The sequence below is a fragment of the Patella vulgata genome, chromosome 6, assembly GCF_932274485.2.
Source record: "Patella vulgata chromosome 6, xgPatVulg1.2, whole genome shotgun sequence".
In the NCBI taxonomy this organism is placed as follows: Eukaryota; Metazoa; Mollusca; class Gastropoda; family Patellidae; genus Patella; species Patella vulgata.
Window position 1 is genome coordinate 9,769,748 of NC_065884.2, and position 27,121 is coordinate 9,796,868.

The window sequence follows — 27,121 nt, forward strand, 5'->3', positions numbered from 1 at the left end:
GCGTACTCGCTGTTATTGAGCCAACTGTCGAGGTTTCGATTCGCCGGTTGTACGTGACAAGGGGTAGGATCCGTGCCAAGGGGTAGGATCGCTTGTTCAACCCCGTGGGTTTTCTCCGGATCCTCCGGTTTCATCCCACTGCTAAAGACCCCTACGCGCAAGCGAATTGATAAAATAAAATTTAACCATATGTTAGTCCCGAAATAACCTAGGTTGTGTCGAGTGGACGTTAAACCCCATTTCTCTCTCCCTCTCTCTCTTCAAGGGGCCTCCACCGAATTTACAAAAAAACGTAATATATTAATTCTGTAGTCGGTACCATTACATACTAACACACACCGTGGAATTCGATATAAGAGTAGGCCGTAGTGCCGCTGTCCGGGCAAAATTTCTCTCATAGCACACTGTAAGGTGTATGACCGTCTTCATTAGCCCAGTCATTAGCAGAACAGTAGGACGTTAAACCCTATTTCATTTCATTTTCATTTTCTCTGCTCAGACCCCATATACCTCTCTGTACGGTACCACCTTCCACACAGGGAGACAATGGGTATGAGAACAGATCTATGAATGAAAACAAAAGGTTTTCTTTCTTTTACAATAATGCCATTGATCAAAATTATTCTACCACACAGAGAAATAATCAGATGTTCAACAGAGATGGGGTTGTGTGTGTGTGGGGCGGGGGGGGGGGGGGGGGGTCCGAATGGTTAGCGCATGCGTGCTGTATCATAAGGTCTGTCATTGAGTCAACTGGCATTGTTTCGATTCCCCAGATGTACGTGACAAGGAGTAGGTTCACCTGTCCAGCCTCGTGGGTTTTCTCCGGGTCCTCCGGTTTCACCCCACTGCTAAAGGCCCCTACGCGCAAGCAAATTATTGAAATAAAATTGAATCATATGTTAGTCCCTAAATGACCTAGTTAAACCTCATTTCTCTCCCATTTTACAGCACCTGGCTCTATAACTGTTTTACAGATTGGGTCATATTGGGTAAAATATCCACAGTTGAAGACAAGTTAAAATGATTTGGTCATCCTGCTTAGACTGTGACGTGCTATTCAGATTCTATTTCGCTAATTCATATCTGTTTAAATATTATACCTGCAATACTGTTGGTACAAGCAACAAACTTAAATTAGATTTCCTATTCACCGGAAATTAGCATTAGTTTCGAATTTGGACGCTTCCAAATAATAGCCTCGAAAGAAGTTTATTTAACGGAGAGGGAGCCACGGTGGCTAGTTGGGTAAGGCGCTGGCTCGCTAGCCTGGAGGTCGGGTGTTCGATCCCTGCATTGGCCGAGAAAGTTCATCCCGATTTTCCGACGTGGTTTCCCCTTGTCAGTGATGCAGGACGGAGGGCCTGACAAGGACAGCTGTCTAGTCCTTCGGATGAGACGAAAAAACCGAGGTCCCGTGTAAACATTGGAATGCACGTAAAAGATCCCTTGGCAGTTGGAATTCGATATAAGAGTAGGCGATAGTGCCGCTGCCCGGGCAAAATTTCCCTCATAGCACACTGTATGGCGTATGCCCGTCTTCATTAGCCCAGTATAGGAGCAGAACAGTAGGACGTTAAACCCCATTTCATTTCATTTCATTTATTTAACGGAGACATCTCAGATATATAGTCTGTAATATCATCTGTAGTGAAATGGCCGTAAGAAAATCCTCTTGAGTTTTTGAAGGCTTTTTTCTGGGGTATTTGGGGGATTGGATGGCCGAATGGTAAGCCCGTGCGTGCTGTATCATAAGGCCTGTCATTGAATGGCGTGGTTTCGAATCCCCGGTTGTACGTGACAAGGAATAGGATCGCCTGTCCAACCTCGTGGGTTTTCTCCGGGTCCTCCGGTTTCCCCCCACTGCTAAAGACCCCTACGCGCAAGCGAACTATTGAAATAGGATTAAACCATATGTTAGTCCCGAAATGACCTAGTTTGTGTCGAGTGGACGTTAAACCCATCTCTCTCTCTCTCTCTCTCTCTCTCTCTCTCTCCCTCTTTCTCTCTCTTTATGATGCATTCATTGACATTTTTATTACCGACAGGATTTGGGTTATTTTGTTGGGGCTTATTGTCAACACCGCCAAAACTATAACTAACAGAAGTCAAAATAAAATATGAAATTTTAATTTTATTATCAAAAATATACATACTTAAGAATAAAGATACACAAATTTAATCACATAATAAAATGCCGAATATATCTTCAAAATGCATCATTGAAGAGCTAAATCTGCCTATTATAGACCTTTCTTTAGGCCTTAAAAGTTATGTAAACTATAAATGAGACATTTATTAACATAGCAAGCATATAAACTCTCTAGAACATCGGATGGCAGAGATTTAAATGAATTTGTACACGCGCGAGATCACAAATTTAACCATAAAATGGATAATCGAGACATAGTCTCGGTTGTCAAGTACCGTTGCCACGATAATAAGCGATCTACGCTACATCGTCCAGAATTAAGTAATTTCAATGATATTTTCAATATATTCTATTTTCATTATCTATTTTTGAACAATTATAGCAAGAATGTCCACCTCTTATCTAAATCTTACATATTATCGCACCTTTTAATATCTTATTGGTGGCAAGAATCAAATTATCAAGTTACAGACTGTTAATTGGGATTTGCATGGCGACAAAACAGCATGTTGGGGCATTCACAAGACTCTAAAACTGATAACGAGTGATCCGAAGTAATTAGTATTCTTCTTCGTGTTAGCATTTATATAATTTAAAACATGTACCGATACCAGGACGATGACGTCAGCTCAACTTAATCAATGTGTATGAATTTAAAGTCAATCGGATGATAACTCTGGCCTCTATTGACAGTGTCGAGAAAACTAATTTATTATAAGAAAACTACAATACGCCGCTAATTACAAAATGCATGTCCACTAAAACACGGACAGAAAAACTTAACAGAAAATATAAATTATAAAGGATGAAAATCCCAAACTTTAAAATATACAACTATCTAACTATAGAGTGTGTGGTTTACCCTGGTGATGGGAATGATACGCCTACAATACGCCTCAAATTACAAAAACAAATCGAGGGCTGTACTCTAAAACACAGACAGAACAAACAATACGGCTAAAATTACCAAAACAAATCGGGTGGGCTGTACACTAAAACACAGACTGAACAAACTAAACAGTAGCATAGTTAATACAAGTTATAAACAAATTTTACTGAAAAATCACACACATTTAAATGGATGATATATACAAGTAAATAACAATAGGATTTGTGGATTAGGGGTGGTGAGGTGCATGACGGTGTTGGGGTGAGGAATAACTCTCCATTATTATGTTTGTAACATCAATTTTCATGCAGAGGGAATGGGCCGAGGGGGTGTGAAGATTGGCGTTATGGGATAACTGGCTCTCTGTATTTTAATAAGAAGTATAATCACTTCTACAAAACAAATGGGATAATGGCGTTGAAAAACTGTCGGTGATCGGGGAAGAACTGGCTTTCTGGCTTTTAAAGTTCGAGGGTAGAAATAACTCTCTTAACCCTGATAATACCATTTTAATAATATGAAGAATAATCACATCTACCGAATATTGGGTGTTTGGTGGTGGTGGGGGGGGGGGTAACTCTCACAATTCCCTAGAATGTATTTTTTTTAATATGAAGAATAATCACTTCTACCAAATATTGCTAATAAATAACTGTTCATAAACATATCACTATGATCAACTCGTGCAAGTTTCTTCATGTCTTGAAAATGGACGAGATTATTGCCGTAAACGTTCTTGATAATATCAACTATTCCTGGTATATTGTCGTGACGTTTGGCCCAGTGGGGTCGAACTTTCTCATTCTCAAATCTCTCAACAAACTGTATAAAATATAAATAGAAATCATTTAGATATAAAAAAAATGCAACCGACGAAAAAACTGAGGCGTAGTACCAGATGTTCCAAAAGGAGTAATACCCCCGTCAGAACAGGTGGTTCCCTTACGTCACTACTGTGGTGACGGAAAATCGCAAAAAGTTTGGCGGAAATGCCAAATATCGTGCTGTGGTCTCCATGGTCGCAAATGATTGCCGAACCATGGAGTATGTTCTGAGCATGGTCAAAACAAACGCCAAGATTCTACGATCTGCGGCTTTGTTTCAAGTTTGTAATTCGTTTGGACTTTTCATCCGTTGTGTTCACGTCTGCCATGCAGCGACCTTGCACATTTTCTGGTCGCCGTACGGACGCCCCAGCGCAATAAGGACGCCACCTAGCGCCTTGTTCACGACACCCACCACGTCTCTGGAGATGTGCGGCAAGTAAAATACTGAATCTACTCTGTTTTTGAGAGATTTTGTTTGAGTGAATACAATAAAATTATACCTCAAACATAGACAGAAATTGGGTTTAACGTTGGTTCAACACAAACTATGTCATTTCAGGACTAACATATTATAATTTTCTAATTTAACATACAAGCAACGGGTCAAAACCACTTTAATTCGGTGACTCACTCCCGGCGAATTTGAACTAGTTTAAATATATCCACTCACCTTTCTAGCTGTAGGATAAAAACCGTACTGAGCTGGTGGAGCCAAGAAATCTATTACCAACGTTCTACCAGAGTCGTCGGGAATTGTGATGTCATGGTTACCAGGGCAAAGGTCACACTCGTGATTTTGGAAGAATCGAGGAAGAAGAGCGTTCAAAGGTGTTGAACCGTTTGTTTTTATCTGAGTTTCGGCTTCTTCAATAATAAACTGAAATATACAAAAACATTCCAAAATTGTTTTCTTGCAAAATCATTACAGTCGTTTTTATTTAAATGATAGAATTAATTGACAGTTAGTATTCACATGAATGTACAAATCATACAATTCATTATTATAAAGTTTTATAAGGTATTTATTACAATAGAAGTTGTCAAATTATAATATTTCGTTGAATTTAAAATCATAACATCCGTTATCGTTATGCTAATTTGTCAATTAATATTCATCTGAATGCAAAAACCATACGAATTGTTCTCATAAGTTATCAATTACTATTCATTTAAGATACATAATGTCGTAAGAGCAATCTGATTCAAACGCGGATTCTATTTCGTTTCGTTTTTTATAGATCAAAATTTCGTTTTACTTGTCTTTAAGATCTAGAAGAGTTGTTATATAACCCGCAATCTGGTTGATATGAGGGATTTGCAAATCGAACGGTCTGTTCTTGGCGTACTGTGCACGGAACTGTGGATATCCCAATAGAAACATCAACGCTGATTGGTTAATCAAAATCCTGACGTCATAGGGTGAAAAGCCATTCGTATGACCCCTGACGCGACCTGCCAGTATAACTGGTCACATCTTCATGCAGTTGAGGCCATCGAAAGTATAAAAAACGAAACGAAATATAGATCTGTATTCTAATCAGATTGATGTATGAGCTAAATCTACCGATTGTCTATTTCAGATCTTTATTTTAGCTTTATTTTATAATCTATTTGAATGAAATTTTCAATATATTTATTTTTCATTATCTATGTTTGAACTATTATAGTAAGAACTGTCAACTCTTTATCAAAATCTTACATAATGTATCTTTAAATGTACATCCTTTAACTAGATCACTGCATCATCATAAGCCAATTCTAATAATATTACAAGCCACCAACATTAGTAACCGGAACAGAAATATTTGCCATTTACCTGTAGTCCTGTAGCTGGTCTAATAAACTGATTATCTATACTCAACATAAAAGCGGCACTGGTTTCTGTACCGAAACGTGGTGGTAATATAACAGGGAAACCATCAACTAGATAATGATAACTAGTACTGGGTAGTTTTCTAGCTATATTAACAGCTGCCTGAAATACACAAATAACATGTTTAACCTCTGATGACAATAACCGAATTCTAGTCCTTCGGATGGGACGAAAAATCGAGGTCTCGTGTACGCATTGGCATGCATGTAAAAACAAACCATTGACAGTTGGAAATCTATATAAGAGTAGGCCGTAGTGCCGCTGTCCGGGTACACTTGCCCTCATAGCACATTGTATGGCGGATGCTCGTCTTCATTAGCCCAGTATAGGAGCAGAACAGTAGGACGTTAAACTCCATTTGTAACCGAACCATAGTAATTTAAACGCGAAGGCTCGTTTTGACTAAATAGTACAATATAGTAAGCATGGAGTTTCCCCTGCACATTACCGAATCTACTTATAGCAATTGGAGTGATGGTTTGGATGTGGATTTTAGAAGTCGTTGGCCTGGGGACAAAAGTCATCAACTGAGTCACTTTTCGTCCTACGTTCGAGGGCCTTAATGCCCGCTTCCATCAGCGCCGTGGTTTAAATACAAAAGTAATAAACAATGTTTGATAGACAATCTGATTAAAACACAGATTTTATTTCGTTTCGTTTTTGATAGTTCAAAATTTCGTTTTACTTGTCTTCACTACACTAGGATCTGGAAGAGTTGCTATTATTGACGTCTTCTGGACGGTGTGAGGGATTATCCAATGAAACAGGCTGTTACGTCGAGCTTTAGGCGTGTTTTGCACGGAACTGTGCAGAAAACTAGTATCATCAATGCTGAATGATTAATCAAATGTCTGACGTCATAGGGTAAAAAAGCCGCTCGTATGACCCCTGACGCGACCTATCGCTACAACCGGTCAGACCTTCGTGTAGTGTAGGTCATCAAAAGTATATATATATATTAAAAAAAACGAAACGAAATATAGATGTGTATTTTAATCAGATTTTTTGGTAAGGGAATCCATCAAATGTAAAGGAGTGATTGTGGCTCAGTGAAAAACGCGCTGGTTCACTATAACCAGTAGGTTCCGGATTAGATCTAGATGAAGGATGAGAAGGTTCCGCCGCAGTTTTCCGTTGTCAGTGGTTGGGGACAGTGGACCTGGCAAGGACGGCTACAAGTCATTCGGATGGGACGAAAAACTGTGATTCTATGTAAACAGTTCGAATTCTATGTGATTCTGTGTATACAGTTCGAATCTATGAAGCGTGGGCAGAAAGGCAAATCCCCCTCCCCCGCCCCATGGCACACTGCATGGCGTATGCCCGTCTTCATGCCGGTTTAGTGCATTTCCCACCAAAGAGATGTTACTGAAGAAAGAAACATATCATATGGCATTCAAATTATGACAAGAAATCTTGAAATAATAATTTAATTGACTTACCCTTCCTCTTAATAAACCGACAACATTTCCACCAGACAGCGAACCATTTGTCGGTAAAAATATGGCTGGTTGAATTATGTTATCACCTAGTTCCGATTCATTCACAAGGTTGATTGTTCTGAAAAAATTAGAAGAAAATAATTCGCAAACAAAAACATTAATTTTGTTGTTATCTATTTATAAAATGTCAATTTTGTTCGTAGGTACAAAAATTAGCCTGGGTGGGTTGTCAACATTTGAGAATAATAATTCATTGGTTAGATTATCCAGTCTTTTATATTATCATGAACAAAGTCTAAGGGAAGTAACTAGTCCTAAAACAAGATATCAACGCCCATAAAATTAATCTAAGAATTGCCATTTCAGAAAATCCATCTGCATTGCCAGTTCAAAATCCAACACTCTTAAAAAATTATATTGTAAAATTTCTCTCTTTATGGGCCATGTCTTTGGGTTTTTTTTAAATTAATCCTAATTCGTCGTCACGATTCATGTTTGTTTATAAATAGGCTAATGCTTGAATTATGGGATTTATTTCGGGAAGGGGTGCAATTCTTACTTGACTTAGCAAAATAATACTGGATAATCAACCACATAAAAAACCAAACTCCCGGTAACGCATGAGCAATGGAACTTTTCGTCAAATATTGGCAACGGTGACCGGGACTAACAATAGGTGTATGAAATAGTATTATTTAGCGTCTACTTGGCCATAGATGGTAAGACCGCCTTTATACATGTATACGGGGGGTTGGATGGCCGAATGGTTAGCATGCGCGCGTTGTATCATACGGTCTGTCATTGAGTCAACTGGTGGGGTTTCGATTCCCCGGTTGTACGTGACAAGGAGTAGGGTCGCCTGTCCAACCTCGTGGGTTTTCTCAGGGCCCTCCGGTTTCCTCCCACTACTAAAGACCCCTACGCGCAAGCGAATTATTGAAATTAAATTAAAACCATATGTTAGTCCCGAAATGACCTAGTTTGTGTCGAGTGGACGTTAAACCCCATTTCTCTCTCTATCTCTTATATATGTATCCGGCTTTCGCAGGCACCATGTGCCGTTAAAGCTTACATTTAAACTTTTATATTTACCTCAACCAAACCAAATCTCTTTTAGCATTCCAGGCAGCAGGAATCCTTCCATCTTGTTCGTATTCCGTCGCCTCTTGGTCAGTGACAGAGTTGAAAGGAAACCAGGATATTTCTGTCAAGAAGTTCGAGGTGACGGTATCTCTTAACTTGGTATTATCGTAGATTAGATCACCCAGGTTCGCGAATTGGTTAGTAACTTTGGCTATCACAATGGGGTAGACCTTTAACCAAATAAAACAATTATTATCTGGGAATTAAAATCCATATTTATTTATAGTTAAAATTACAAAAAACATCCTCTATATGCTCCGGATATCCGTTGATTCACGCGCGTGCAAGTATACAATTTAAAGAAGCAAAAATTGATGTCGATTATATTTTGGTTTCGAGAGATTTTTCGGAAGTCGGGTTGCTTAATACATTTTGGCTTGCTGTGCCAAAAATAGAACAAAAAATCAAATGATTATTTCTTAATATTGGCTCCATCTGTAGGCGTACAATTGTCAACGAAGGTAGATTGTCATTCCATATAACAACTCAACAAATAACACCGAATAAAAATAAACACTGACCCAGGCCTCGACTTCACAAAGCTTTCTCAGCCTTTAGTTAAGGATTTACTCAAAATTGTTCGCCTTATTTCAACTAAAGTCTAGTCTTTTATAAAACTTTGGTTGGTTTAATATATCGAGTACATCAATAAAAGTAACTATGTGCAAAGTTTTGTTTTTCTGGATCAAAGATATTTCTCTTAAACCATGATTGAAGGGGGGTAATTTCTTATTTTTTCTGGATCAAAGATATTTCTCTTAAACAGTGATTGAAGGGGAGTAATTTCTTAGTTTAGCCTGAAAATGATTTTTGAACTCGGGGCCAGATCAAATAGGTTAGCTAATTCAGAGTCTCCTGGCTTCATCAATAGTCTCCTGGCTTCATCAATAGTCTCCTGGCTTCATCAATGGACCTCCAATGATACCGTTTACAATGGCCTATTAAACACGCCAGCAGGTTCTACGTTACCAAGATCATAGGGATTCAGGGGCGTGCTGGCAGGAAGTTTAGGAGGACGGTGTCCTCCCAGGCCCCCATTAAACAATAAGTCCACCCGTAAAAGCGGGGCCCCCTGAGAGCTCTAATTTTCACGCGGAATCCCCTCAAAATATTGAGAGTGCGCACGCGAAAAACCATACATACATGTATTCATGCCTTGATATGTATAAGATGCAATTTATTATTTGGATAGAAATACATTGTATTAGCATTATATTAAGCAGACCTGTCATGAGTGTCTTGTGTTGTACAGTAGTATGTCTTATAGTCAAAATAGCAGCATAAATTTGGAAAATATGATACCTAGATTTCTCCCAGAAGTGCTTGCAAAACGCGTTTCCCATTGTCAAATTTCAAAAAGAGCGAAACTCTAGTTCTAAAAATAGACTACCAAAAATATTTTCTCAAATCAAAATCTAAGATTGCTTGAGATATTTACCTCTATTGTGATGTCATACATGATGCCAAACATCCCTAAATTACAAATGGCGGCCTTCATGATGTTGGGATGGTCTTCAATGGTGAAACGTCGCAGACGACCGGAAGAGTCCATTAATCTCATTTCTCTTACATAACCACTATAGGTAGGTGCACTCCACGTGGATCCCTGGAAATAATAAATAAATATGTTGGGGAATCCTTAGTGCTACGATTACGCAAATTTGCTTTTCGAATAGATGATGGATGTTTTTATATGTCAGGTTTTATTAGTAACCTTTAAGTGGCATTTTGTGATCGGGAAACACATTAACAGAACACAGTTTTTATGGGAAACAATCACTAGGTTTTATTCTAAAAGCACAACGTGCTTGATAATGATAAGAGGATACTTATTGACGTGAATTGCCGAATCAAGTTAGTAGAGGGTGTTTCACCAGCAACGACGTACAATAGCTATGGGGTCATCCATTTGTCAGTAATACAAAATCAACCAACGGAATAATCTCGACCACATATGGACGATAATTTCTATCACTGCACAATGGTGTTATGATAAGGCAGGAACTTATACAACGCAATGAAATATAACCCCCGCCCCGCCCGCCCGCCCGCCCACCCGCCCACCAGCCCACCACGATCACTAGCTTTCCCACCTCACCAATGTTCACAGTATTACATGTGTGGGGGATCACGTGGCTAATTGGGTAAGACGCTGGCTCGCTAGTCTGGAGGTCGGGTGTTCGATCCTTGCATTGGCCGAGAAAGTTCATCCAGATTTTCCGGCGTGGTCCCCCCTTGTCAGTGATGCAGGACGGAGGGCCTGACAAGGACAGCTGTCTAGTCCTTCGGATGATACGAAAAACCGAGGGCCCGTGTATACATTGGAATGCACGTAAAAGATCCCTTGGCAGTTGGAATTCGATATAAGAGTAGGCGATAGTGCCGCTGCCCGGGCAAAATTTCCCTCATAGCACACTGTATGGCGTATGCCCGTCTTCATTAGCCCAGCATAGGAGCAGAACAGTAGGACGTTAAACCCCATTTCATTTCGTTTCATACTTACATGTGTTGAAGCTGCTACCATACCACCAAACGTTTCATTCACGTTGAGAGGTTGTGACAACATCGTCACGTGATTACTAACCATAAATTCATTTAAATCATATTCATACACCCCCGTCATTGCTGTTAGTGTTGTGTAGTTTCTAATTGGTGTCTGTTGAAACAAAACATAATTCAAAACTTTAACTTGGGATGACAATGGGCTATATTACTAGAAATGGATGCTATTGACAAATACAAAAAAAAGTAACCAGAAAGCAAATGGGGGACAATACTTGTGTGGTAGATCCAGTGCAGGTTTCAAGACAATTGGGCAAATGCCTTGGTGCTGACAATAATTCAGGATTTCAGACAATCTGCTAAAAATAGTATGTTTTCATATTTTAGACTCGAACACTGAAATTGACATATACTGTGATATAAATGATAAAAATGAACTGGTTGTTAAGAAAATCTGCTAAAAATGGATTGATTTGAAATAATCGAATGATCTTATTTACAAACAAAGGCACTTTTCCACCTTATTGCACTGGCATCCTCAATTACCCCACTGCATAGAATTAACAAAGCGGTGGAGCAATACCGATGATGATAATTAAGAATCAAGAGCTTTTGGTACTATTTGAGAGCTAGCAGGATCTAAAACTCCATTTCATTTTATTTTCATTTCCTTCATTTATGCGTAACAGTTTTATTTATTCTCAGTATTGTTGGCATTACTTCGTTTATAAGAACGCTGTCTGAGTTTATCGTGAAGGTTGATCATAGTAATAATAAAAATAATAACCTATAGCTATGTTGACAGTTTAATGGTAGGTTCACAATGTTGTACGATGCTTAACGACCAGATTGTCTTTAATGATTCCAAGATCTGGTAGATGTAGATACGTTCGGATATCTTTCGATACGATCAACCCGATTGCTATGACTGACCTCAATATATATGATAAGACCTGATAGGATCCCTACGATTAATCCACGATTAAAACCACGTTTTCAATCGTGGCCAGAATGGTGACAGTGGGATCCTAGCAGTAGGCCACACCACAAATAACATCTCTATTGCAGGTTTACATCGGGTAGCATCCAAAAAGATGACTTCCATATACCCGAAAAAAGTCTACGAATGCTTTAGATTTTTCTCTCTTTTTAATTAATAGAATTATATATTAACAATAATAATGAAATTAGCAAACAGGTTTTAAAATATAAGTTTTTGACCAATCTGAAGAGCTACCCTTTAAAACATACCGGAGACATTCTGTCCTGTCACCGCCTCTCGGATGGCGATTCTTTAAAGCCTACTTGTTCCCTTTCCAACTTACCGGTTGATGAAGTTCCATTCGAGGACCATCGTGTCTTTCAAGTGCTCTGACGTCCATCATTATGTTTCCCTCATCCACGTAAAGGGGAGATCGGGAGTGACCTGCACCTGTTGCCCTTACTCTCATCCCCAGTAAACCAGCGGCACGTATCACTCTCCTCACCTCCCAGATAGTTTTAGGTAGAGTATAAAACAGGTTGTCGATGATGATGGTCTTATCCCAGTTGACGTAATGGTAAATTTCTACAGAAGGGGAAGCCCCTATCAGCATCCTTAACAATCTCAGTAAGGATCGCATTCTAACGTACACAGCTGTAAGACGAAAATATGGATATAAAAATTTAATTTAAAAATAAATTTTAAAAAAAAATAAAAATAAAAATGGTGATTGTATGACACTTTCGGTTTGGACTGAATAGATTTTACATAACATATATAGGAAATGAAACGAAATGGATCTTTTACGTGCACGCCAATGTGTACATGGGACCTCGTTATTTCGTCTCATCCGAATGACCAGACAGCTGTCCTTGTCAGGCCCTCCGTTCTACATCACTGACAAAGGGGGGGGGGACCACTCCGGAAAATCTGGAAGAACTTTTTCGGCCAGGGCAGGGATCGAACACCCGACCTCCAGGCTAGCGAGTCAGCGTCTTACCCACTTAGCCACAGTGACCCCCAACATATATAGGTACTGCCAATTTATTAATGTCGTTTACAAAGGATGCCCAATGGTGAGAAATGTTCAATTCCTCATATTGTTGAAAAGACTTAAGGACACTTAAGACATGTGACTGTTATTTCGTTTTTAGATTGAATTTTCCCACTAATGTTGTTTGCAAGGGATTCAAAACCTCTAAAAAGACTACCAAAGGCTTTACGTTTTAGCAGATTATAATATTTTATCACCCAATAATACATTCTACAGTAGATATCGCTTGTGTGATATATTTCATAATCTACTGAGATATCTCCTTAGGAGATGAATTTGATTGGTCAGTTGAAAAGAAACTACGCTTTACATGAATTTGATTGGTCAGTTGAAAAGGAACTCCTTTTTTTATTTTCAAAGAACAGTTCATTTCTTATTAAAAGTAACTTTTTTTTTATTAAAAATGAACTATTGTTATTCAATTGACCTTGATGGAAACGCTGGGTCAATATAAAGGACTTTGCAATGGTTGAATTGCTGTCAAAAAATGATGTATCACTACGCCGTAATGTTCAGTAAAAGTGAAATCTACAGCAAAGAATTATATTTATCTATTTGTGCATGTAAGAAGGGATTGGTTGATAAATAAAATCTCCTACTCGTCTTTTTTGATATCAAAAAATATCAGCACTCGTTGATTAAGTAAAAAAAACCTCGGCAGAGCCTTGTTTTTTGTTACTTTATCAACTTGTGTTGGTATTTTTTGATATCAAAAAAGACTGGTAGGAGATTCTCTATATATGTCAATTATTGCACGATATCGCCTAGTATGAATAGGTTGAAACCCAAATACCATTTAACTGTGATCAGAGGGAAAAATATCTTTTCTCGCGTCTTATGTTCTGTTGACCAGTCTTTCACGAGCATTTTGGTCTTGCTTCCAGTGCACTAATCACATACTCTTTCATCCGTTATATATTTATTGGTGTAAAATACGTACCGTCGCTTCTCTGGTATTCGTTATATATTTTTGGGTATAAAATACGTACCATCGCTTCTCTGGTATTCGTTTATGGCTCGAACATTTCTCCTGTGAAGTGGTCCCATTATTTCACTTAGAATGGTTGGTCGACGAACAGATCGTCTTGCTGTAAATATTACAATAGTTATAAAATAAAATGGGGTTTAACGTCCTACTTTTCTGTATCAACCGGGATAATGAAGACACCGTGCATACGGGCCTTGGCGTCTTCGTACCATATGAAGAAGACATTGTCCCTTGCCATCCATCCAGAACGATCGGCCGAGAAACTCCATCGGATTTTCCGGCGTGGTTTCCCTTTGTCAGTGTTGCAGGACAAGGGCAGTTGTCTAGTCATTCGGATGGGACGAAAAACCGAGGTCCCGTGTATACATTGGTGTGTACGTAAATGATCCCTTGGCAGTTGGAATTCAATATAAAGGTAGGCTATAGTGTCGCTGCCCCGGCAAAATTTCCCTCATATCACATTGTATGGCCTATGCCCGTCTTTATTAGCCCAGTCAGAGCAGAACGGTAGGACGTTAAACCCCATTTCATTTCCAGAATGATCGACATGGGGAAACGATGCTAAAATCCCAAGAAAATGTCATGGCCAACACCGGGGTCGAACCCGGGACCTCCTGGTTAGTGAGCCATTGTCATACTCACTTTAATCCAGCTCGGCTATCAGCCCACCAGGCAGAGCATTGGTTTAGAATTACATGGCTGAATATCTAAATAATTTGACCAATTTAATATATTTTACACATATTCATATAAACCACACTTCGTGAGGGCAGGGTAGCCCTATTAAATTATTTAGCAATAAAGAATAAATAAACCTAGGCCCAATACCTAGAACAAGTTTTATGTCTATTTATTTTCAGGCTCTTTGGAATGGCGAGGAAGGAATGTATGACAATTGGACAGAATGGGGTGAGTTATGGCATTACTATTCTTACGAACGGCAACCCACCCAAATCAATGTTATGAAAGCAAGGTAGTGAATTAAGGTCAATAAAACATACCTCGCATATCTACAGGTTCATCGCCAAGTTGAACAAAACTGTTTTCTAAACCTGAAACAAACATATATTAATAGTCTTTTAAGATTGGTCCATATAATACTGATTCACGATTATCCAGCTTTTATATTTTACATCAGGTCCGTTTCGGACAAAATGAAACTGTAACCGGCAATTTCACATCAGCTCCGTTTTGGACAGGAGTGAAACTGAAACTGGCAATTTTATATCAACCCCATTTCAAACAGGAGTTAAACTAGAACCGACAGTTTTACATCAACCCCGTTTCAAACCGGAGTTAAACTGGAAACGGCAATTTTACACTAACCATGCTTCATATGAGTTACATGGCTATATATATAGAGAGAGAAATGGGGTTTAACGTCCACTCGACACAAACTAGGTCATTTCGGGACTAACATATGGTTTAATTTTATTTCAAAAATTCGCTTGCGCATAGGGGTCTTTAGCAGTGGGAGGAAACCGGAGGACCCGGAGAAAACCCACAAGGTTGGACAGGCGACCCTACTCCTTGTCACGTACAACCGGGGATTCGAAACCACACCAGTCGACTCAATGACAGACTTTATGATACAGCGCGCGCACGCAAACCATTCAGCCATCCAACCACCCCTACATGGCTATATAGATCGAAGAATAATAGACATTAACATCGCTGACTGGGCAAAATTCTCTCCTGACATCGTTTAATGTGCAAATGAAATACCAGTTTTTTGTCCCTTCCGAAAGACTAGTCACTGTCCTTGCCAAGCCCTCCGTCCTCAGAGGTAGCTGTCCAAGTAGGGACAGTGTATGCTTACTCTTTCTAAAACATCTGGTACCACTTCTCATTAATGTGGCAAGTTCACATGACTAATAATTTTTGTTGCACTTTAATATGGATGCAGGCAATATACAAATTAAAACCATGAAACGAATTTTTCAGCCTCATAGTATAGGGTGCTGTATCATTGAGTCAACTGGCGTGGTTTCGAATCCACGGTTGTACGTGACAAGGAGTAGGGTCGCCTGTCCAACTTCGCGGGTTTTCTCTGGGTCCTCCGGTTTACTGCAACATGTGTTAGTCCCGAAATGACCTAATTTGTGTCGAGTGGACGTTAACCCCATCTCTTCCGCTCTCTCTATCTCTCCGGTTTACTGCAACATGTGTTAGTCCCGAAATGACCTAATTTGTGTCGAGTGGACGTTAACCCCATCTCTCTCTCTCTCTCTCTCTCTCTCTCTCTCTCTCTCATAATATAGGAATAGTGTTGAATGGGATACTCCCTCTCTGACGGTAAGATCTATTTGATAAGGCCAACTTCAAGTTTGGTCAAAGGTCACGAGATGTAAACCGGTCTAACGCTAATCCCAACTCTAACTCTAATCCTAGACCTAGCCCCAATACTTACCCCAACCCTAACCTACAATCTCGCCTACATTCACGTGCCATTAACCTTATTTACATCTCATCGACCTTGACGAAAATTGAGCTGGCCTTATCAAATAGATTTAGCCCTCTCTCACTCCTTATTATATATACACGTGACATACCGGACACGGTATTGCAATAATGTATTACTACGTCAGAATGTCACGGATAAAGCCACTCTACAATCTACATCCGCGTTTACAAGGGTTCAAAGAAAAGACAATTCTCCGCTTCTTTCCTTTATATACATTCACATAACATTTCCGCTTATAGGTGAATTTATGTCGGAATCAGACTTGGACTTGAAACCCGGGTGGTCCCAGGCAAATGCCTGTATAACCGTCCTTGATTCTGGGGCGCTATTAATTTCCGAACTTCCATGGTCCAATATGTCGATAGCTATTTGATGTGACTATTCCTCTATTTCGTTAGTAATTGAGCTTCCAGGGTATTTCATTAATTTAATTATTTTAGCATTGTCGTTTAAGTTTTCGAAATCAACTATGCTCTCTCTCTCTCTCTCTCTCTCTCTCTCTCTCTCGCTCTATCTCTCTCTCTCTCTCGCTCTATCTCTCTCTATCTCTCTCTCTCTCTCTCTCTTACTTTATAGGGAAGGGAACATAAATGTGGAATCCAAAAATTACAACCCAAACCCTAACTTACCTGTAATTTCATCTTCCAGGTGAGTCAAGGGTTTAGTATAAACAAGCCCACAATAACATACTGCTAATGTTAGTATCAATAGATTCATCTGTAAATATCAAAAACATAATATAAGATAGGTTAACAGGCAACGAAACACACACAGGCATCAGGTGTGCCGTCCGTGCAGCCCATAAATAAAGGATGTTTCAAAAGATAAAATCTGTATACTGCATAACATTTTATACGAGAATTGATTTGAAACTGGAATCGGAATTCAAATCTAGAACAAAAATTTTCCAAATTATTAAAAGAGAGAGAGAGAGAGAGAGAGAGAGAGAGAGAGAGAGATGGGGTTTTAAGTCCACTCGACACGAACTAGGTCATTTCGGGACTAATATATGGTTTAATTTTATTTACATAATTCGCTTGCGCGTAGGGGTCTTTAGCAGTGGGAGGAAACCGGAGGACCCGGAGAAAACCCACGGGGTTGGACAGGCCAAATTATTAAAACTATTAAAGATACATTATGGGAGATAAGATAAAGAGCTGGCATTTCTCACTATAATAGTTACACACTAGACAATGTAAGGGGAATTTGCTGAAAATTTCACTCAAATTGATCCACTATGAACTGAGATTTTAGGGATTGAATTTTCGGCCTAGCCTCGATCATCATTACTACTAAAGTCGTTGGGATATAACACATAGTCTCGATTATCCATTTCATGATTTAATAAACATCGCAGGCTAGCGATGCCATCGAGAGTTGATTATGGTCTGGATAAGTTAATTAATGTCTAATTAATAATTTAGATAACATTTCAGTCATAAAGAAAGCCCTGCAATAGGCAGATTTAGCTCTTGCATAATGTATGTTTAAACCGCAGTGTGAATATTAATCTTCAATTATCATTTAATAAATCATGAACAATCTTTATTATATATAATTAATTACAAGTTCGAATTTATTAAATATATATTTTACTAAATATTCCATTCCGATTTAATATTTACAAAAAAAGAAAAATAAATAAATAAATCCATCAACAAAGAAACAAACAAACCAAAATCATCTTACCTTATCAATCTGGTATATAGATCAACTCCCACTCTTACAATCCAACTGGATTACACAGAATAGCACTGACATCTTATATACGGCATTTAAATATCCCTCACATGTCCGGATCTTAATACTCACGTGTTGCGACAGTCAAATATAGAGAAAACCCGGATATTAATGTCATCTCGTGTTTTGGGTAAATTTTAATGCACGTCTCATAGGCCATACTTGGGAACAGACAATAAGCTAGTTGACCGACATTATCGACGACTATAGTCGAAAACACTAAGTATACTTTGAGAATTTTAATAAATATTTATTTTGCTTCCATTAATAAAATTGAAAATGTTTATTTAGTCTTTGTGTGTATGAAACATGTACATCGAAGTAGAACCACATTACAAAAAAGTATACTAATTTTTGGATATGGTGGCCATTTAGGTCAGAGATCTATTCTCGAAGTATGAAGTAGACTGATCTCTGTGTGTAGAATGGGGTGGACCTTTGCTATTTTGGATCATCATAATTATGAAGCAGATTGATATCTGAGTGCTGAATATTTATAGGGGGGATCACGTGGCAGTGGGTAAGACGCTGACTCGCTAGTCTGGAGGTCGGGTGTTCGGTCCCTACATTGGGCGAGAAAGTTCATCCAGATTTTCCGGCGTGGTTTCCCCCCTTGTCAGTGATGCAGGACGGATGGGTCTGGCAAGGACAGCTGTCTAGTTTTTCGGATGGGACGAAAAACCGAGGTCCCGATCCCTTGGCAGTTGGAATTCGATATAAGAGTAGGCTGGGCAAAATTTCCCCCATAGCACACTGTATGGGGTATGCCCGTCTTCGTTAGCCCAGTTTAGGAGCAAAACAGTAGGACGTTAAACCCCATTTCATTTCATTTTATTTTGAATAGTTATAGTCCTATTAATACAATATACTATTTGATGGGCAGGACGATTTACTCAATACTAGCCAAATACTACCCATTACCACTACAATAATACTTCAATTATATAAAAACAAAATAAGTTAATTCCTTTAAAACTTGTAAGAAAAGTACGACAAAAGTGATGAGCAATATCACTAGATTACACAATGCTGAAAATAAATAACCCATACTATCACAAATATTACAATTATTGGAATAACAACACGTTTGTTTGTGGAAAGTAATTTATTTATTCATCGTTAAGCCGTTCTATTTATCACTGAAACTATAAATAGATTACCGTATATGTGAAATAGAGAGAGAGAGAGAGGGAGATGGGGTTTAACGTCCACTCGACACAAACTACGTCATTTCGAGACTAACATATTATGGTTCAATTTTATTTCAATAATTCGCGTAGGGATCTTTAGCAGTGGGGGAATCCGAGGACCCAGAGAAAACCCACGAGGCTGGACAGGCGACCATACTCCTTGTCACGTACAACCGGGGAATCGAAACCACGCCAGTTGATTCAATGACAGACCTTATGATGCAGCGCGCACGCGCTAATCATTTGGCCATCCTAGTTAGGACAGACATGGGAACGTTAAACCACATTTATTTTCACTTTCAACTGTTTAAAACCAACGATAAAAAAAACAACTCTAAATATCCGGTTTTATTACAAAACAAATATAAACTGTTATAAATCATAAAATGTGACTTGTTTACATATAAATTCCGTATCCTAATTTATTTTACCCATTACCGAGGCGTGTTCAGGAAATTTAGCCGGGGGGGTGGGGGGTGGAGGGTGAAGACAACGCCGAGTTTGGCATGGGGTCTTGGGGATTATCCGAGAATTCTATATATGAAATCGGAAGCTCTGGGGCAATATTTCTCCTCATTTAGACGCACACAGAGTGATGTGAAGCCAAACCACCGACAATGCTTTTCCCGTTTGTTTGTCCGACGTTATCAGACTGATTAGCAGTGAGTATTCGCTAGGCCGCGACAATCACTGATAAGGATGACATGGATGCGCTTAATGAGTCACAAATATTAACCTTTTTCCTCCGACAAATTAAATTCTAAAACATTTTTTTTTATGTATTAGAAAAATAAATAAAGGTGTTTGACGTTTTTGTAGGTAAAAATTATTTCCTATTTAGTTTAAATGGGTATTAAAATTTAAAATGAGTAAAAGGCTCCATTCCGCCCGAACCAGTAAAGTCTTATATAATGCATGCGCCATTGAGCCAATGATTAACGCCGCTCAATGAGACGTCACGTGTTGAAGGTAGTCATCGTTTACATAGATATTAGAAGACTTTCGTAATCCTCTGGGAAACAGATTGCGACGTTATGTCGATGAATCTAGGAGAAAGTAAAAATGATCTGGACTCCCTGGACCCTCCCCCCCACCCGCCCCAACCCCGATACGCCCTTGTATTTACACTGAACATAATACATGCCTGCTTCAATTCTGATATCTGCTTCTTTCTTTATTTTATAAATAATTAAAAAAATAGTTTCAAGATTTTATCTGGAGCTATTTTATCTAACTTCAACAATTGCTGTTGATCAATTTATGTACATGAAGAAATATGCCAATGCGGTTACGTTAGAAATATACACGAATTGCTTTCGACTGCAATCTGATTAAAACACAGATCCTATTTCATTTCGTTTTTTATAGTTCAAAATTTCGTTTCACTTGTCTTTCTTCATATTGTGTAACCATCGAAAGTATAAAAAAAACGAAACGAAATATAGATCTGTATTTTACTCAGATTGTTTCGACTGCGTTCTTGTATAAAGCAGCATAAAATATTTCGCGTGGTCACAGGTATCGTGTACTAAACGTTGTATGCTTAGCCTTGTCGAAAAGGTACAAACTTGCCCCTTTAAAGGAGTAGATCTATTTCACATGCACACCCAAAGATTTCCCAAAGGTCACGAGATGTAAACAGGGTTAGGACACGTGATAATATTGAGGATTGTAGCCTAGGTTAAAGAGGCTTGGTCTCTGCTTAAGCACAAATCCAGGATGAAGAAAATTTAGTTCTTGATATTTCCTATTACGAAATCGGTAGGTGTGCAGGTGAAATATTTCTAACCCTATTTGAAATGAAATGAAATGGAATGGGGTTTAATGTCCTACTCTTCTGCTCCGACTGGGCTAATGAAGACGGGCATACACCATACAGTGTGCTACGAGGGAAATTTTGTCCGGGCAGCGCCATTATGGCCTACTTTTATATCGAATTACAACTGCCAATGGATCTTTTACGTGCAAAGCAATGGATACATGGGACCCCGGTTTTTCGCACCATCCGAACGACTAGACAGTTGTTCTTGTCAGGCCCTCCGTCCTGCACCACTGACAAGGGGAAACCATGTCGGAAAATCCGGGTGAACTTTCTCGGCTAGTGGGCCAGCGTCTTACCGACTTAGTCGCTAACCCTATTAGATAAGTTATATATACTAAGAATAGAACACCGTTGAACTATACACGTGACACATACAGGACACACTATTGTAATACTGTGAAACTATAGATCCGCTGTCGCGTTATGGTCGACATATATCCGCGTTTATATGGGGTTGAAGACAAACCAATTCTTGTTGTATATAATACACTCAATGTTGTAGCTAGGATTTTCGGACAGGGGTGCGTAGATTTCCCTACAATCTAAATATTCTTAGAAAACCAAAAAAGGGTCATTAGCGAATGAAGCGATTCCAAAAAAGGATAAATTATGATATCTTTATTCGATGTATATAAGCCAAGCAAAATACTGCGTGTTAAATTTTATACACGTACAATAAACGGTGTGCCAAGCGTAGCAAGGTGAATAGATTTCTCAGCATCCAACATCCAATATATGGAACGCATACATGTCTTCAATTTTATTACAGTATATACGTCAGATAGACCGCACATCCATAAATACGGTGCTCGATATATAAACTTATAGTATACATAGCGTAACTTGGAGCTGCGGTGGCTCAGTGCGTAATGTGCTGGGTCTCTAACCAGGGGGTTTCGGGTTCGCTTCCGGTTTTGACCGAGAAAGTTTCTCTGGGGTTTTCCGGCGACGTGGTTTCTCTTTTCAGTGGAGCAGAATGGACTGAGGTCTCGTATACATTTAAAAGTACCCTGGACTAGGCGTTCATAGCTTAAAATAGAAAAGTAGGACTTTAAATCCCATTTGATTTTTGATTTGATAAGGTATCCATAATTAAATCACCCCGCTTAGCTACGGCTGTTACTATATTTTGACTTTTCCAATATTGATCAATAACTAATTTATTCATAATTATAGTGTCACTCACAGTTGCCCCCCCCCCCTTTCGAGGGTCAGTTGGCATTCGTTTGTTTGACTTGTTATTGAACATAAAATTCCTGGAAACGTAGGGTAACCGCTACCTTGTTTTTGGACAGATTTGAGCAATATAACCACGAGTTCCGGTTTGTATCTCAGCCGATGTGAAAGGTCTCTTACTAGCATCTTCGACATTCTTTAGAGAGAGCTCCCGGATACCGTAAAGACAAACCGCAACATTAGTAGAGAAATAATAAAACAATTGTAATTTAATTAAAATGTTTTAATTTATCCAAAACATGTTATCTAATATTCTTCTCCACCCTCTTCTTCTCCTTCACCTTCAACAGAATCAACACCAACTTCTTCATAATCCTTCTCTAGAGCAGCCAGATCTTCTCTAGCTTCAGAGAATTCACCTTCTTCCATACCTTCACCAACATACCAGTGGACGAAAGCTCTCTTAGCGTACATCAGATCAAATTTATGATCCAGACGAGCCCAAGCTTCAGCAATAGCAGTAGTATTACTCAACATACAAACAGCTCTCTGTACCTTGGCTAAATCACCTCCTGGTACAACAGTTGGTGGTTGGTAGTTGATACCTACTTTAAAACCAGTTGGACACCAGTCAACAAATTGGATGGTTCTCTTGGTCTTGATGGTGGCGATGGCAGCGTTGACATCTTTAGGAACAACATCTCCTCGGTACAACATACAACAAGACATGTACTTGCCATGACGAGGATCACATTTTACCATCTGGTTGGCAGGTTCAAAACACGCGTTGGTAATTTCAGCAACGGTAAGTTGTTCATGGTATGCTTTCTCAGCTGAGATAACTGGGGCATAGGTAGCAAGAGGGAAATGGATACGTGGGTAGGGAACCAAGTTGGTCTGGAACTCAGTAAGATCAACATTAAGGGCACCATCAAATCGTAGAGAGGCGGTGATGGAGCTGACGATCTGACCAATTAAACGATTCAAGTTGGTGTAGGTTGGACGTTCAATATCCAAGTTACGGCGACAGATATCATAAATAGCTTCATTATCAACCATAAAGGCACAGTCAGAATGTTCCAAGGTGGTGTGAGTGGTCAGGATAGAGTTGTAGGGTTCTACAACAGCAGTGGAAATTTGTGGTGCTGGATAAATGGCGAATTCTAACTTAGATTTCTTGCCGTAGTCGACACTCAGTCTTTCCATGAGAAGAGATGAGAAACCAGAACCGGTTCCACCACCGAAACTGTGGAAGATGAGGAATCCCTGAAGACCAGTACATTGATCAGCCAATTTCCTGATTCTATCAAGGACCAAGTCAATAATTTCTTTACCAACAGTATAGTGACCACGAGCGTAATTATTGGCGGCATCTTCTTTACCAGTGATGAGTTGTTCAGGGTGGAAGAGTTGGCGGTATGTACCAGTTCGGACTTCATCTACAACCGTTGGTTCCAAGTCAACAAACACAGCTCTTGGTACATGTTTACCAGCACCGGTCTCACTGAAGAATGTGTTGAAGGAATCGTCTCCACCTCCAATAGTTTTATCTGAAGGCATCTGACCATCAGGCTGAATACCATGTTCTAAACAGTACAACTCCCAACAGGCGTTGCCCATCTGGACTCCGGCCTGACCGATATGAACAGAGATACACTCACGCTGAAAATATAAAAGAAAAATAGGTTAACAATATTTGTATTAATCAACCACCAAAAAGTTGAATAAATTGTTTAATTGTGTTCATCCACATCAGTAAATTCTTTCCTCAAGGATATCTAAAATGTAATCAATTTCTATTTGGAGCTTGTTTCACTTCAGATTGTGTTACCGTGCCTATTCTTGATCGAATACAAAGGCGTTACTCGTCCCATCCGAACAACTAGGCGAAATGTCCTTTTCTGGTCCTCCATCCTGCACTATTGGGAACAACCAGACCACGGAGCTTTCCTTTTGGGGGTTAACAGTGACAGCTAGACTGACAGCAAAATCCAAAGAGGAAAATCTTAAAATCATCGTTCTATTAACAGACAGATACTGATTCGTAAAAATATTATTAAAAATGACTTACCATATTGAAGATTACAGTTTGTCGTGAAATAAATAAATAAACAGCTTGCTATGACTGATGTTTGTCAGAAGGCAAGTTAAAGTAAATGATAACTTGAACTCAATAGTTGGTAGTTTATATACTGTGATAATTGTTGTCTATAGTAACCCTCTAAACACCACTAATCTTAGTTTACATAGAAACAGTTAGATCAATTTAAATACTAAGAAACTGTGGTCAACAAGGGATTAGCTAATCGTCTGTTAACACGGTCATCTTGTAATCTTAGTTACACAGAAACAGATCAATTAGACATCAGAGAACCAATACTGTGGTCAACAAGGGATTATCTAATCACCTGTTAACATGGTAATCCTGTATAAATATTATCCACACTGCTGAGAATTTAAAGATACATTTTGGGAGATTTGATAACGAGTTGGTAGTTCTCAATTTGCTGAAAATTTCATTCAAATTGATCCACTAAGATAAGATAAGATAAGATTTTATTGTATCATTGCATCCACCAAGGACAGCATACACAGCTATGAACCGAGAACTAAACATTTGAAATTTACATAGAAACAGTTAGATCAATTTAAATACTAAGAAACTGTGGTCAACAAGGGATTAGCTAATCGTCTGTTAACACGGTCATCTTGTAATCTTAGTTACACAGAAACAGATCAATTAGACATCAGAGAACCAATACTGTGGTCAACAAGGGATTATCTAATCACCTGTTAACATGGTAATCCTGTATAAATATTATCCACACTGCTGAGAATTTAAAGATACATTTTGGGAGATTTGATAACGAGTTGGTAGTTCTCAATTTGCTGAAAATTTCATTCAAATTGATCCACTAAGATAAGATAAGATAAGATTTTATTGTATCATTGCATCCACCAAGGACAGCATACACAGCTATGAACCGAGAACTAAACATTTGAAATTTCCGCCTAGCCTCTATCATCATTACTAAAGTCAGTACGATAAACATCATAGTCTCGATTATCAATTTAATCGTTAAATCGTGAAGGAAAGTTATGCAGTAAATCGGTTAGTGATGCCATCTAGAGTTGATTATGATCTGGATAGGTTAATTTATGTCTAATTAATAATTTAGATAACATTTCAGGCCTAAAGAATGGCCTGCAATAGGCAGATTTAGCTCTTGTATAATGTATGTTTAACTAGAAACAACAAATTCTGAATATTTATTTATTGGGTTCATTAGTTTTATTTTTATATTTCGTTAGATTTACCCACTGTATAATACATTATTCACTATTAGTAAATAATATTCAATTATATACCAATCTGGTTAAAACACAGATCCTATTTCGTTTCGTTTTTATAGTTCAAAATTTCGGTTTACTTGTCTTTACTACACTTGGATCTGGAAGAGTTGTTATTTAACTCGTGTTCTGAATGGTATCAGGTATAAGCCAATGAAACGGTCTGTTACGGCGAGCTTTAGGCGTGTTTTTCACGGAACTGTAGGTAATCCACTAGTAACATCAATGCTGATTGGTTAATGAAATGTATGACGTCATTGGGTCATAAGTCGGTCTTTTGACCCCTGACGTGACCTTTCGCTATAACTTGTCAGATCTTCATGTAGTGTAGGCCATCGAAAGTATAAAAAAAACGAAACGAAATATAGATCTGTATTTTAATCTGATTGTATTATATACATAAGAAATAGTGTAGGTGTCTAAAATACCATTAAACAAACAAAAGACAAGAATTTATAGAAAATTGTTGAAAATAAAACAAGAATTGAAGACAGATGTAGAAAATAACAAAATATTTCGATTGCATTATTATACAATAAAAATACGATTATAGTAAATGTTAAAAGTGTTCATGAATAGAACTAGATACTTATGTCACCCTGACACTTGTACGAGTTTTGTCACCGCAATGCCGCGCAATGCATCGGGACAAGGCGTGCCATGTTGGTGGTAGCCTTGTTCGCGCCCAGGCCCCGAGTTCACAAAGCATTCTCAGACTTAAGTTAAGAATTTACTCAACTTTCAATCACTGTTTATGAGAAATATCTTTGATCCAGAAACACAAAACTTTGTACATAGTTTCTTATTTATGGAAGCCTGTAACTACCATTCATAATTTCTACTTTTCGCCTCTTCAGAACACGAAAGTCGAAAAGTCGAAAAGTAGAAGTTACGACAAAATGTGAGGCGACAAGACGGTATATAAGCCAAAATCAACTCGAAAATAGGAAATTAAGAAATAACACACCGCGATAATAGCGCCCCCCGTTTTTTCTTAATTTCTACTTTTCGACTTGCATTTTGGCTTGTATACCGTCTTGTCGACTTTCGACTTAGTCATATTTTTGTATTTATTGATGTCAGTAAGAAGGCGCCAACACGCTATACAAGCCAAAATGCAACTCGAAAAGTAGAAATTAGGAAATTAACACACTGCGCTATTATCTGTCGTACTGTCGACTTTTCGACTTTTCTACTTTTCGCCTAGGAAATTATTGTAGTCTCTGTCTTCCAGGTCACATTTGAATACGCGCAATTCCCTTTAACAAAAATGTCTGTGTGATAGAGTCTAGTTGGTAAATGAAAAAGCGTGCTGAGCGAGACCGTATGTCAGTCAATTTGATTGACAGTTCGATATACGGCCTTGATATTACTTTTAGTTGTGGTTAAAATGAGAGTTTGGATCTCCCTGCACCCGTTTCTTATGTTTATATCTTGTAAAAATTTTCTCCATTAATTTCCATACTTGAATGTTAATATAAATGATGAATATTATCTTATATCTAGTAGGCAAACCCATCGCCCTA

General features: G+C 38.6%; 2 protein-coding genes across 2 annotated transcripts; both read right to left on the minus strand.

Annotated features, from left to right (window-relative positions):
- Window positions 1-2,120: 2,120 nt before the first annotated feature.
- On the minus strand, window positions 2,121-18,135 carry LOC126825140 (uncharacterized). Its single transcript, XM_050554643.2, has 12 exons — window positions 18,006-18,135; window positions 16,946-17,033; window positions 14,854-14,904; window positions 13,854-13,952; window positions 12,154-12,464; window positions 10,830-10,982; window positions 9,765-9,932; window positions 8,276-8,496; window positions 7,184-7,301; window positions 5,685-5,843; window positions 4,539-4,745; window positions 2,121-3,863 (listed from the first exon to the last, which is right to left on the minus strand). Exons 2-12 carry the CDS (start codon window positions 17,031-17,033, stop codon window positions 3,648-3,650), a joined length of 1,791 nt encoding a protein of 596 aa, XP_050410600.1. The 5' UTR covers window positions 18,006-18,135; the 3' UTR covers window positions 2,121-3,647.
- Window positions 18,136-22,550: 4,415 nt separating this feature from the next.
- LOC126825152 (tubulin alpha-2/alpha-4 chain-like) lies at window positions 22,551-23,905 on the minus strand. Its single transcript, XM_050554656.2, has one exon. It carries the CDS (start codon window positions 23,862-23,864, stop codon window positions 22,551-22,553), a length of 1,314 nt encoding a protein of 437 aa, XP_050410613.1. The 5' UTR covers window positions 23,865-23,905.
- Window positions 23,906-27,121: the final 3,216 nt, after the last annotated feature.